Source organism: Pogoniulus pusillus, chromosome 33 (genome assembly GCF_015220805.1).
Source record: "Pogoniulus pusillus isolate bPogPus1 chromosome 33, bPogPus1.pri, whole genome shotgun sequence".
NCBI classification, from domain to species: domain Eukaryota; kingdom Metazoa; phylum Chordata; class Aves; order Piciformes; family Lybiidae; genus Pogoniulus; species Pogoniulus pusillus.
Genome location: NC_087296.1, coordinates 250,565 through 263,747, shown reverse-complemented (window position 1 = coordinate 263,747; position 13,183 = coordinate 250,565). Strand labels below are relative to the sequence as shown.

Sequence of the window (13,183 nt, the reverse complement as noted above, 5' to 3'; positions counted from 1 at the left end):
GACTGAGTGAGCTTATTTGGATTCATTTCAATGTTTGTCTTTCCTTAGGCCGTTGGCAGAAATTACAGTGGCCTCCAGACACTCCCTGAGAAATCCGCCATGGTAGCCAAGTCTCTGGAGTATTTGGGTGATGTGCTAAAGTATGTAAAACCTTATCTGAAGGCAAAAGGACCTCCAGAAGGTTTGCAGCTCACATACTGGATTATTGGTAACTATTCTGCAGCCTCTTTCTTTCAGGAAATACTTCTGAGGAATCAGTAAAATGTGACTTTCAATATTCCTCTCCCTCCCCCCACTGTGCATTTCAATGATTTCAAAAGCAAAGTCCCCAAGGTCTTACAGTGAGGTTATTTAATTTCCTTCCACACATTTGGGTTTTTATCCTGATGCTTAACTGCCTTGTGTTTGTTGCTGGCTGGCTTTAATTACCTTTGCAAATCAGAGTTCTCAAAAGCAAGATGTTTTCCTGTCTTTCACCTCAGAACCCCACCTTTTGTTGCTAAGCAAACCCCAAAATGATGGCAAGGCAGTGGAGCAAGGTTATGAGGTGCTACATGATGGCCACTGGAGCTATGGCAGTACACAAGTCACTTTTAGAACTGCTCCTGCACTTGCCCTCTGTGCTCAGGTTCTGGTCTGTGTCCATGCCCATGTGTGACGACTCCTAGGATGGAGAGTGAGTGTCTTGGTCACTTTAAAGAGACAGAGCAAGTCTGATGTGTCTGAAAGACAGAGGTGGTGATCAGGAGAGCAGCAAGAAGCAGTGCAGAAGCTGCACCAAATGTCATGGAATCTGAGTTGTGTAAAATACTTCTGCATTGCCAGATCTGCAGCTTTAGATCTGCAAGACATCGGGTGAAATGGGTTTAGATGCTCAGATGCTGGGTTGGAGCCTTATAAAGTGGTTTGCAGTAAGAAATTATTCATGTTCAGTCATGCTGTTGTGTGCAAGGAAATGTCCTTTTCAGTTAGCCTTGGTACGCTGTGAGGATGAGCAACTGTGAGGATGAGCAACTGTGAGGATGCTGTCTGTGGTGAGGTTGTGTCCAGCTGTCCCTGCATCCCAGCAGGATGGCTGAGCTTGCTCCTCTCAGAACAGGAAGCCTGGACAATGCTCTGACAGCATCCCTCTCCTCTGTGGGTGATCTTGGTGTTTTCTTTCACTGCACAAGATTAATGTTGTTTGCCCTGGTTTTTAGAGGTGGTAATGGATGCCTTCTGCAGGTTAACAGTATCTTACAGCAACCTACTTTTAAAAGATCTTTCATTATTTTCAGTCTTAAAACCTATTTTCTTGGGATATTGCTATATTTTCAACCCAGCACATTTTCTTCTAATTAAATACACACTTTGGGCATTTAATCTGTGCTTAACCTGTGTTTTAAGTGCTAGCACTGAGGAGTAGGGAGCTGCCTAGAAGAGTGACACCTCACCTGCAGTGAAGATGATTCTCAAAGGCAGGCTATTCACACATCAGCACCTTACTGCCTCTTTTTTGCAGCTCAAAAGCAAGATCTTAAAACTGACTCAGAGCTGCACAAGTGAGGTGTAAATGTGCTGAAAACAAGAAGGGTGTTCTCCAAGGCTCTTGTTTTGTGAGAGCCCACAAAGATCTGGAGAGACTATACTGCTTTAATGGAGCTGGCTGCCCCTTGCTCTTCTTAGCCTGCCGTCACATGCATTAAATTCCATCCGAAAGATGATGAAGGTTTTGTTAGTGTGGCCACAGATGTGAGAGGAAGGCAGAGGAAGGCAGAGGCAGCCTCTCTGAGCTGTGCTGAGTGCAGGCAGTAAGACAGACGCTGACTGCAGCAGTATTTGGCTGGGCCTGAGGGAGGCTGCCCAGCTCCCCTTGTCTACAGATCTGTAACTAATGTACTGAGCTCATTTAGAGCTTCCGTGGTGCTGGGCTGTGAATGGACCAGTCTTCACTGGACTTTTCCAGCTTCAGAGACATTTCAGTTGCTGTTGCTGCTTCTGGACTATGTGATCTGTGTAATCTGGTATAGGTGATCCTGCTCTCGCGGGGGTTGGACTGGATGGTCCTTCAAGGTCCCTTCCAGCTCCTAACATTCTGTGATTATCCAGTTTGACATAATTGCCACTTTGGTGGCTTTCTTTGATTCTAATCTGTTTCCCCTGACTGAAGAGCTTTGGGAGTTCTTGGTTCTTTCTCAACAGGATGCCTGGTGAAGTTCTGGGCACCCATTCTGGCGACGTCCAAAGCACAGCAGCTCCTGTTCCGCATCGTGGACTGCTTGCTGCTGCCACACTCAGTGCTGCAGCAGGACAAGGAGCTGCCCGTGGCCCTGCTGGCTGCTATCCAGGAAAGCCTTCCCCTCTATCTGCAGGTAATATCTGCACACTGGGATCAGCAACAAACCTATCTTCAGGAGCAGTCATGCTGCAGAGGATTTTTTTTGGGAAAACGGGTCATTCTTTAACTCTCTGCTTGCACTTACAAAATTCCAGCAATTTAAGTGCTTCCAAATGCTGCCTTCATCCCACAATACTTCCCTGCCCTCTGGTTAGGGAAGTGGGGAAATGGTGATTTAGAATTGTCTCAAAGTGAAAATATTTCACTATTAGTTTTAAAAAAGTAAAATCTCCTCTGAGCACCTAGAAGGCTGAATGAGTTCTGGACACTGTCTGCAAGCAATGCTGGGTCAACCGTGACCTGCAGGGAGCAGGTGTGATAAACAGCATGTTGGAAGGTGAGATGCCCTGCCTGCTTTAGCAGCGTTAATCCTGCCCAGGCACAGGAGCTGGCTGATTTCTGAACAGAGGAGAGTGGTGCAAGGGCTTAGCTCTGAGCCTGGCACATGCATTTCCCGTGTCTTTGATGGGCCTGTGCAGGCTCAGCACTTGTCAGAGATTAGACATTAGAAGCTCCCCTCAAGCCACGTCTGTGGTCCAGTATTTGAGCAAGCTTATTAATGGGTTTTGCGAGGTATGGGATGTGTTTAATAGGGATTGCAGAGCATTAATTGGTGAGCAGCAGATTGATTCCAGCAGCAGGACTGACACTGTAAGTCCTCATCAGGCAGCTTGGCATTTCTGCAGGCAGCAGTTCCAGGAATCCATGCTGCTGGGCACCTGGCTCCACAGGTGAGTTATGGAGCCAAGGATAAATCAGAAGGGCAGCTTCAGTCAGAGAGGGTTCTGCAGTGAACATGCACAGGAATCAGTTGGCTCCCTGCTCAGATGAGGAGCTGCTCCCCCTGACATCTTTGTTGGGTGTTCCGATGGCTTGTTAACTTCAGAAGATGGCTGCAGAACCAGTTCAGAAGGAGGTAGCAGCTTTATCAACCCTTTAAGGCCCACCTGCTCTGTAGGAATTGCCCAGGGGGCTGCTGTGATGGATTGCCCATCTCTGGTTCAGCCCTAACCAGACCTGTCTGTGTTCTAGGGTGTGACCTGCAGCAGGTCTCAGGCCGGCCCTGATGCACCTGATGTGTTGAAATCCTGTGTTTCTTCTTTGTGTTCACTTTGGAACCAAAAGTGCGAACTCTTTATGTCAAAGAAGTACCTCGAAGACCTTTATCTAAGTCTCAACTTGCTTTTTTTATCTTCTGAAAGCACAAAGACAGGAAAATGTTTGTGAGGAGGGGCTGGTAGCAAGAAGCAGCAATGCTCTGTCAGTAGCTGGGGAGCAGAAGCAGCTTGTCTTGAACTTTTCATTCCTGTGCTGGGGGCATTAGCTCACCTCAGCAGCCACCAGTATTCAGGCAGATGTAGTCTGGATTGCAGTGCTAGTGGAAGTTTGAAGTGCTGTTGAAGTTGCTGTCTGGGGAACTCTGCTTGAACTTCTTTTCTGCCATTGTTCCTGGTGGACAAAACCCTTGTGAAACCAAGTCCTCAAGAGGCCTGTCTGTGCTAGCGCCAGTGACCCCTGTGACAGGAGACCACTGGACTTTTCTTTCTTGGTGATTTGTTCTTCTTGCTTTCAGTCATCAAAGAAAGAGGAAGGAAGCTCAAAACTTCTTACAGCAGCTTGGGCCAAGAAGAATAATTCTCTTTTTGCACAGTACTGTGGCCCCACTGCTGTGGGGAGCATTCAGACAGGCACTTTGTGGACCAGTATTTTCATCCCAGACTTCTCTGGGGCAGTGCAACTTACACTGAATAAACCACAGCAGCTGTAGCCTTAAACTGGTTCTTAAAAACTCTAAAGCCCATATACATGATGCCCAGTTTACACAAATTTGTTCACATTATTAGCAACATTTTTCTTCCAAGATATTAATTAGCCTATAACAGATTTTTCTCCTTAGCCAGCCTTGCCTTGGCTCTCTTCACTTGCAGCCCATCCTGCAGCAGGTGATGTCTGTTGGTGCTGCAGGTCTGTGGGCAGCAGGTCACAGCCCACAGGCAGTGTCTAGCCTGGTGTCAGAGATTTAGTCACAAATTGTTACAAATTGATTTGGTTTCTGGTTTGTTGTTTTCTTCTGCAGGGCCTGTCCTTTATATGCAGCCAGTGCCAGGCACAGGGTGCCTATCTGAACCAGCTGCTGAGCAACATCATCCAGCAGTACTTTGGCCGCTTTCTGTCTTCTCCACTGGCACCGGGCATGGGGCTGCATCCGGTGCTGAGTGCACTGTGCAGCTCTCTCACGGCCCCACAGCTGCTGCGCCTGCGCAGGACCACTCTGCAGGTCATAAAGTAAGGAGCAGTGAGGCACCAGCACTGCCTCAGGTTTTCAGGCAGTCAGGAAAAGGGAATGCTGCTGCTCTTAGTAACCCCTGGCTTGGCGGTGGGAAGAGCCTGCGAGTTCTGGGCAGGGAGCAGTGGAGCAGAAGACTGGGGACTAGAGAGTGGATGAAGGTCCTGTTGCAGATGAACAGGTCATCTTTTGTCTTTGTGACTGTTTTCATGTTGGATATGCCTGTGTCAGTTGTGCCAGAGCCACAGCAGGCATGACCCCCCCCACCACTGACCGAAATACAGCAGCAGAGTGAGAGCAGAGCTGCCAGCAGAGCTGGCACTGAGGTGACAAAAGCACTCACAACTAAAGTAACGGAGCAACAGTTGTTTGCATCTTGAGCTGGGGTCTCAGAATCTTGATTCCTCAACTCAGTTATTTTATGAAGCTGCCTTGCATTTTAACATTTATAGTCACTCTTGGCTGTTTCTCTGCTGCTGAGAGCTGCTATTTCTCACCTCCCTCAACAGAGGCATCTTCTGACAGACTGGGTCCTGTTCTTAGACAAATAGAAGCTATTAGCTGAGCCTAGATAAAGATGGAAATCCATGTAATGGGCCTCCTGCTGAGATATCACAGAGTTATTTTAAGGTGTGTGGTGCTCACACTGAATGGAAAAGAGCAGATCTCAGCTGTTCTGCTTTGCTTTACCTTCCCAGTGACCACTACCTGCAGTTCAGAGGCACTGCTCCACCACCACGCTTGGCCTCGGTCCTGGCATTCTTGCTGGAAGTGCTGCAGAGGACACAGAGCCCTGAGCTGTGTGATGTGGAGCTGGCCCTGCCAGCCGTGCTGAGGAGCCTGGTGCTGGTTAATGAGCCACAGGGTGAGCTGCTTGTCTGCTTTAGTACCTCTGCACACCTGTGAGGGTTGCACTGCTGAGCATCCTGCACCTGTACAACTCTTGGGTGAGGTGACTGAGACACTTTGTTCGGGCTTTCCTTCTTCATTAACTGGTCTGGGATTGCTGCCTCCATGAGGCAGAGAAGTCCTGCCTCATTTTACCCCCTTGCTGAATTAAAGAGACCATAGTGTGCTTAGAGCTCTGTGTGTTTGAAAGCGGGTAAGGATGGGAAAGCTGCCTGCAGCAATCTGCACTCACTATGGGCTCCACAGCCAGTGTAACTCACTGCTCTGACAGCCACTTCCCTGATATCACAACAAGAGAACACAAGCTTCTTCTCATTTAGAAGTTGTAGTCTCCATGAAAGACATTCTCCAGATGGTCAGTTCAAGAGCTCTGTGTGAATCTTGGGATTTCTCTTTTACAGTTAAAAAAATATCTACAGACATTGTACAGTGCATGGTGGAATGCTGCCAAGCAGGGTCAGGAGGAGAATGTGCCACCCAGCTGACTTCTGTATTTAGGTAAGCAGGAAGCCTGCCAGCTGGCAGGGAAGCTGCTGCAAGCCAAGTGACAGCAGACATGGGTTTGAAAATAAGCAATTACTCCAATGTGCTGCAGTGCCACTTGGTTATGGGGCCGGGGTAGTACTGCTTTTGGCACTGGGTGGGCATGCAGCTTGGCTGAAAGGCCAGGGCAGGGACAAAGAGCCCAGTTCGTGCTGGACTGGGTACTGGTTTGACAGGTGTATAATGGAGATGTGGGCAAAGCTCCTACTGAGGGGGATGGTTGGTGTGAGGTGCAGAGAGGTGTGTGCCCAGCTGGAAGTGTCTGGAGATCAGATCCTCAGACAACAGCCTTAGCTTTTGTTTTCCCCACTGGTCTGAATGAGTGACAAATCATTAGCACCGTTAGAGTGTCAGTCCCATGCCCTGCAGAGTCCCTCCTGTTTCTCAGAAGGATGCAGTGGAAGAGCTGTAGCACCTGAGACCTAAGCACTGGTGCTGTCCTGTACCATGCTTAGATGGAAGCTCCAGAGAGGCTCAGAATGGCTCTTTGTGGGCATGCCAGGCCCTCTGTACATGGTACAGCCCTTTCCTTGGACGTTTCATCCCTGAGGTGTTACGTTGATTCAGATTTGTGATCTTTAACGGCCTCAAACCCTCAAGAAAAGAGATGGGTGCCTTGACTAAGGTCCAGTGGACCTGTATAGGAAATGCCAACTTCTTCTGCAGGCCTGACTCCAGGTCAAGCTTTGCTGGGCTCTTTAAAAATGTTTAAGAGCTCAAACAGCAGGCTCAGGTTGTGCAGTCAGCTGCACGGCTGTGTGCTCTGGAAGCACTGGTGAGACAGCAGCAACAGCTGGCACTCAGCTCAGTGCAAAGGTGTGGGGCAGCAGTGGCCTGGCTGCCTTCAGAAGCGGCAGCCATGCAGAGCACCTCGGCCTGCCCTGCAGCCAGGCTGCTCTGACGAGACCCCTCGGCTATTGGCAGCTCTCTGCAGCTGGTCCTGACCTTGCCCCGTGCCTGTGTCCCCCCAGGCAGCTCATCCAGGAGCACACGGCCCTGTTTGCCTCGCGGGTGTTCGGCGTGCTGGAGGCAGTGGCAGCTCTGGACCAGCCGCTGGTGGCCACCTTGATCCCCACGGCCACACAGGCGCTGAAGGATGCAGAGCACAAGCAGGGGCTGGGCAGGAACAGTGCACACAGGTTTGCTTTGCTTTCATCTTGGGGGCTGGGGCTTAGGCTTTGGGGAGGAAGTAGTTGCCAGACAGCAGCACCTCAAGCAAAAGCAAGCAGGGTTCCAGTGTGCTCAGCCAGAGCTGCCCAGCTGGCCCAGGCCATGCAGAGGGCAGGCATAGGCTGCTTGCTGGGTGTTTAGTGACAAATGGACTGCACTCACTGTTGTGATGCCTTTGCCATTAACCAACCAACTAACATTTGCTGCTGTCGAAGGGAGCTCAGCCAGGGTCCAGCAGAAGGACTGGTATGTGCACTATTTGCTTTTGATCTGTTGATGGTGTTTCCCATAGCCAGTTGTCATGTGTTTCACATTGCTACAAGGTAAAATTCACTCCTTCGCCTGCAGAGTAAGAAAAAACTGCAGGTTGGTGAAACTTACTGAAATACATGGATGGGGAGGAGAGGGGAGAAGTGCTGTGTGCAGAGTGATTTGGGAACAAGAGGCTTTAACTGCTGTTGGACTGCACAGTAACATTGCAGTCGTTTGGTTTCTCCACAGAGAGGCTTACAAGAGGCTCTTATCTCGCCTGGCAGAGGCTGGTCAAAATGAGATACAGAAGCTGGAAGCTGAGACAGGCTAGCAGCATGCCGGTGATGGCTGCTGCCCTCTGGCACATCCTGCTCTGTCCATACCAGAGCCACACTGCGACACACCAGCCAAGTGCCTTTCCTCTGCAGTGGCAATACGTGATCAGTTCTGGGGGGGGGTTCCCCTCAAGGTATGGATTGATTTCAGTGCTTTCTGTGTTGCTTTGAACATTGTGGTGCATCTGAAGAGGAACTCTCCACATTCTACTGAATGGCAGTTGAAAGGTACGGCAGCTTCATTACCCACTGGAATGTCTGTGAGCAGGGTCTGCATTGCAGCACATGAGGCAAGAGTGTAGAGAACCAGAATAATTTCCTGTGGAGTGAGAGCTGAGCCGCTCAGCGCTGGACTCTGGGACCTTGGTCAGTCTTAATTTAACTGGTTTAGGAGGCAGACCTGTGATCCTTGTGACCTTCAGGAGTGAGCTGGTTGAACTCAGTGCCTTCAGCTGGAGCTGTGGCAGTGGGCAGAGCTGTTGTTTAACAGGGGGCTTGAGTACTGTGTTGCACAGAATGTCTGTGGCTGCCTTAGCCTTCCCCTCGAATCCAACATATTAAAGCCTTTCAGGTGCCTCTGGAAAAGCTCTTCTGTTTGTATTGTGAGTAAGAAAAGGTAGGTTCAGATTTCCTGTTCAATTCCTCTTCAAAACTGTGTTCTTAAAGTTAACTTATAACTCCCAGTAATCCCATTGTTATTCCTCATGACACTGTTAGATGTTAACTCAGGCTGGGTGGGTTAGCTAGCTAGTTAACCCAGGCTAGCGGGGGTAAATGGTGTGAGAGAGAAGATGGAGAGAGAGTGCTAAAGAAATGCCAAGGTGGGGGCATTGATCCCCTCCAAGCACAGACTCTGCAGTTGTTCCTGGCTGTTTGCACTCGAGGCTGGGCCTTTCAGCTGTTTTGCTATGTTAGAGATTGCATTTTGGGTCCTTCCATGACAGGTCTTCCTCTGTGACTCTTTTTAGATGTTGTTTTTTTGCTAAAGCTCTGAAGAACCTGTCATGAATGGCTTTGCTCTTCACGCTCTTCACCTCCCTCCATAACCTGTGCTTCTGCAGCTGCTTGCTGGACTTCAGGAGTGGTAAATTTGCCTCTGATGGCAGCACTGGTGAGCAGGCTGCTTGCTTGTAGTTGCTCCAACTTCAGCTGTCTGGCATGAGTGGTGAGGGAAGATTTCTTCTGTGTCCAGAAGCTCTGCAGCAGTCCCTACAGTCGTGTTCAGAGCAGCTGCTCCTTTATTACAGTAAATATTACCAAGTCAAACTAGATAATCTGGCAGCCCTGGTGCCACAGATCTTACAGGATCCAGAAGCCTCTTTAGGCTACTTACAGGTGCAGAACCTGAAGGTTCCTCTCATCGTAACTTGTTGAGCTTGCATTGTAGCTTCCTGTAAGCTTCTGTGCCTGGGAGAAGTTTTATTCATCACAGGAGAATTGTGTGCTTGAAGAGCTTTTTTTGACACGTGAAAATATAATCCTCTGCAAGAGAGATGAGCGGGAGTGGCTTTGAGTGCTACCACAGCAGAGACTGCAGAATCGCTCCTGAAAGTGAAACCTCTGCCTGCTGAGGGCCAGAGCAGCTCTAACAAAGCATTCAATGATGTGTTTAGTGGGTGTTACATTTGATACCTTTAATACAGTCTGCTGTGGCTGGAAGCTTCTGAAAAAGCAGCAGGGCTTCACCTCAGCTCCTGGTGCATGGGAAACTCATTTACAGCTTGGAATTTGTCATTCTTCTCTGTCAGAAAGTTAATGCAAACAGAAGTAAAGCATTTTGCATCGTGTTCACCGATGTCCTTTGGTTTAATTATCTGGTGTGGATAGTTGCAGGTGTGACTGACAGTTCTGATAACACTGATGAGCTGGAGGCTTGTGGAGAGCTAGTCCAGCCTGACTTACCAAGTGGACAGCAAAACTAGGGCCCCAAATCAGTAAGGAGGAAAGAAGAAAGAAAGTGTATGAGTACAGTACAGAAACAGACTGAAACTCACCATGAAGGAGAAACTCAGTACTGTTAGCTGCTGCCTGCAGAAATACTGCCCAGACCACTGCATGTTACTGAAGTGAAATCTTTCTGTGTGCTTTGTTTTACATGTGAGCAGTTTGGTTTAGAACAGCCCTGGTGTGGAGCTGCGTTACACAGGGAGATGATGAAGCTAAAGGGCAGGAGGTGCTGCCACAGACAGGAGCAGCTCAGCTGTACACAGATGCAGAGTCTGCCTCTTCACTGTGCTTAACAAACCATGGCCCCATGCTTTGTGCAGCAGATAGAAGTGGGAGCTGAACAGAAAATATTTCATTGTTGAATCTTCCCTATTCCAGAACTCAGGACTCAAGTTACCTCTGACCTGTTGTCATGCCTGTGCTATGGAACAGATGTCCAGCACAGATGAACAGTGGCAGGAGAGGGAAGCCTGGCTTCTCTTGCCTTCAGGAGCCCTGGAATGATAAGCGGAGAAAAAGACATCTCCTCCTGCTCAGAATTCACATGCGACTTGCTCCAGTCCCACAAAGCTCTCCCTCCGCTTTGCAAGAATTTCCCTTTTGTTATTGTTATTAAGAGCAGGAATGTGGTAATTCAGATTACTCCTGGCTTTCATTTTCAGTGACAAAAACTCGAAGGGGCAGGCACTTGTTTCAATAAAAGAGCTTCTGACATAGAAAAAAAGATGCCTTTTATGCTAGGACAGAGCAGCAGAGTGTGGGAAGGGTAAGGTGCTGCAGAGCTGTTGTAATCGCACAGAGGAGCTGCTAACAGCAGACACTATGTACAGTCATTAATAGAACTTTGATAACTGTCCACTTAAATGCAAGACATTTCCCTCAGGAGCCAGAGAAACCCTTTCACTGTGCTCTGGATTTCCTTCTTGCAGCAGGGTTTGACAATTCTGCACCTGTGGGTATTTTCAGTTTATTCATAGTTCACAATTTGTAGCTATTACTTAAAGCTCAGATTCAGTGCAATCAGCCCATCTGTTAGCAATGGTTAGAAAACGATGCTGGAGATTAAAAGATGCAGTGTTATGTCCCAGCATAATGAAGTTTGTTTTTATGATGAGTGACTGGGACATGGCTTTTGCTTTCCCCAGCAGCTTTCCACTGGCACACCTGCAGAGGTAATGTGAGCTGTGACAGTGCACAGAACAAACCAAGAGGATTTAAAGCCTCAGCTGTTGTACTCACAGGTGTGGTGTTTCCTCTGTCTTTGCCAGCTGTGGGAGTGCCCAGCAGAGCACTTCCACATCACAACCTAATCCACTGCAGTTTTCAGTCCAAAAACCCTCCTGGCTGTGCTCCTCCCTGTGGAACATCACCCAGACAGACATGTTAAAAATGCCAGTTTGCTGAAGTCGTTCATTTTAGAGAGGGGCAAGCTGTAAGGGCACCAGTGAGGAAATCAGCACAACACCCATGGGCATGAATTGAGGGTACTGCTTGAAAGCACTTGCTGTGTTAGAAGCTCTGCAGGATGGCCTTGGGTCCCTGCAGGAAGAGTGAAGCTCCCAGGTTTCAGAGCTGGCATTGCCCAGCACAGCCACACAGGACCCTGCTTTTCCTGCATGCCTGCTTCTCTTTAAATTGTGTCTTTGTGGGGAAGCCTGCTTTGCAGATCCAAAATGTTGTAAATCCTTTCTGTGGCTGTGTGTGCTAAATTCGCTGCCAGTCTTCCTCCCCTGCAAACTCCTTCCTGCAAAGAAAGTGCTTCAGCCTTACCCTCTGAATTAATTCTCCATTCTGATGCTCACTACGTAGATGCTGCCTCTTCCAGTGCCTGCCTTGTGCCATTCCATGTTCTGCCTCTGCTATGTCTGCTCCTCTGAATATTCAATAACCACCACTCTGCAGCTGAGGTACTCAATGTCTGTACAGGTCATGGGGAGGGTAACTGGAGAAGGCAAAGCTTCAGAGGAAGAGTCACAGAAGTCGGAGCAGGCCTGGGAGCCAACTGCTTTCCCTGAGAGCTGCCAAGTGCAAAGGCAGAAGCACTGGGATTAAACACACCAGCACACAGGGGCTGCACTGCTGCAAACAGCATTTCTCTGGTCAGCACTTGGGTGTGAAGTGCTTGGTGGAGAGCAAAGGGGCAGAAGAGGCTGCTGGTGCAGCAGCTCCTCGGAATTCTGCCTTTTTTGGAGCAAAATCACAGAGAAGTTGCCGGCTGCTAGCAGTTATTTGTAGTCAGAACTGATAGCACACCTTAGGACTCAAAGGAGCTCTGCAAAGAAAGTGCTATTCCTTATGGGAATGGCCAAAGAAAGGAGACCACAAGACAGTTCTGACACATTTAGTCTGTAAATCCAAGGGATTCAGGGCACAGAACTGCACTGGTTTCCAAACTGACAGGAATTGCTGACATGACCCTCACTGGTAAGGGCATCTCTGTCCCTGCAGCACTAGGGAGATCTCTGGCAATAACTAATTGGGGTTTGCTCACCTGGCCAGGACCATGTGGCCAAGCCACCCCAGGTCCTGCAACAAAAGCAGAAAGACTCAGATAGGAAAGTGTGGCACAAAAACTTGGGGGCTAAGAGGTCACCATGAAAGACTTTTCTGTGCAAACCAGAGCAGAATCCTGATGTGAACAGGAGCATGTGTGTGGGGCACCCTTAGCTGAGTGATGCACTGACACAGCTGTTTGAGCTGCTGCTTCCCAGTGGTACCAACCAGAACCTCTGAAGGGTAGCACAAACACCATCAAAGGCTCCCCGCACATTCCTGCCTTTCAGCCCTGCAGCCACAGTACACTTGCTGTTCTGTACAAGGAACCTGCCTCACCCACCCTTGCAGGCCAGGCCTCTGGCATAGCTCACTTCTGCCATTCCACAGCCAGATCACCTAATCCTTTCCAGAAGGAGCAGTTTGGGAGTCATCTCAGCTACAGCTGGAGTAAGCCATGAGGACCAGAAAAAAAAGCCTCCACACTACACTGAGCCATACAAAGTGCCCCTGGCACCCTGTTCCAGACACACCCTGGGCTTACCCAGGCTGAGAGCCCTGCAGAAGTGTGCTTGCTCCACCCACACAACATGGCCCACTCACCTGCTGACTGCTTGGGTGAGGCTCAGAGCCCCCAGCATCTCTGCACACACCTCCGGTCACCTCAGCCACCTTGCTCTGGAAAATGAGACCTGAATCCATGGTGTCCCTGCAGGCCACAGGTTGGCAGAACTGGAGCACTCGCAGGGGTCAGGCTCTGCAGCCAGCCAGGGCTGCAGGCAGATGGTTAGTGTGTAGCTGGCCCTTGCATGCCAACCTCCAGAAAAGCAATGCAACTACAGCAAGAAATAAATCCTGAAGTACAGCCTA

The 13,183-nt window shown here is 49.2% G+C and overlaps 1 protein-coding gene across 1 annotated transcript in view; it reads left to right on the top strand.

Annotated features, from left to right (window-relative positions):
- MMS22L (MMS22 like, DNA repair protein) overlaps positions 1 to 8,881 on the top strand; it is a 45,800-nt gene extending 36,919 nt beyond the window's left edge. The window contains 8 exon segments of the mRNA XM_064170115.1: positions 49 to 208; positions 2,182 to 2,351; positions 4,455 to 4,663; positions 5,363 to 5,529; positions 5,975 to 6,071; positions 7,088 to 7,255; positions 7,788 to 7,879; positions 8,862 to 8,881. Of these exon segments, the coding sequence (XP_064026185.1) occupies positions 49 to 208; positions 2,182 to 2,351; positions 4,455 to 4,663; positions 5,363 to 5,529; positions 5,975 to 6,071; positions 7,088 to 7,255; positions 7,788 to 7,879; positions 8,862 to 8,881 (1,083 nt within the window).
- The last annotated feature ends 4,302 nt before the right edge of the window (positions 8,882 to 13,183 follow it).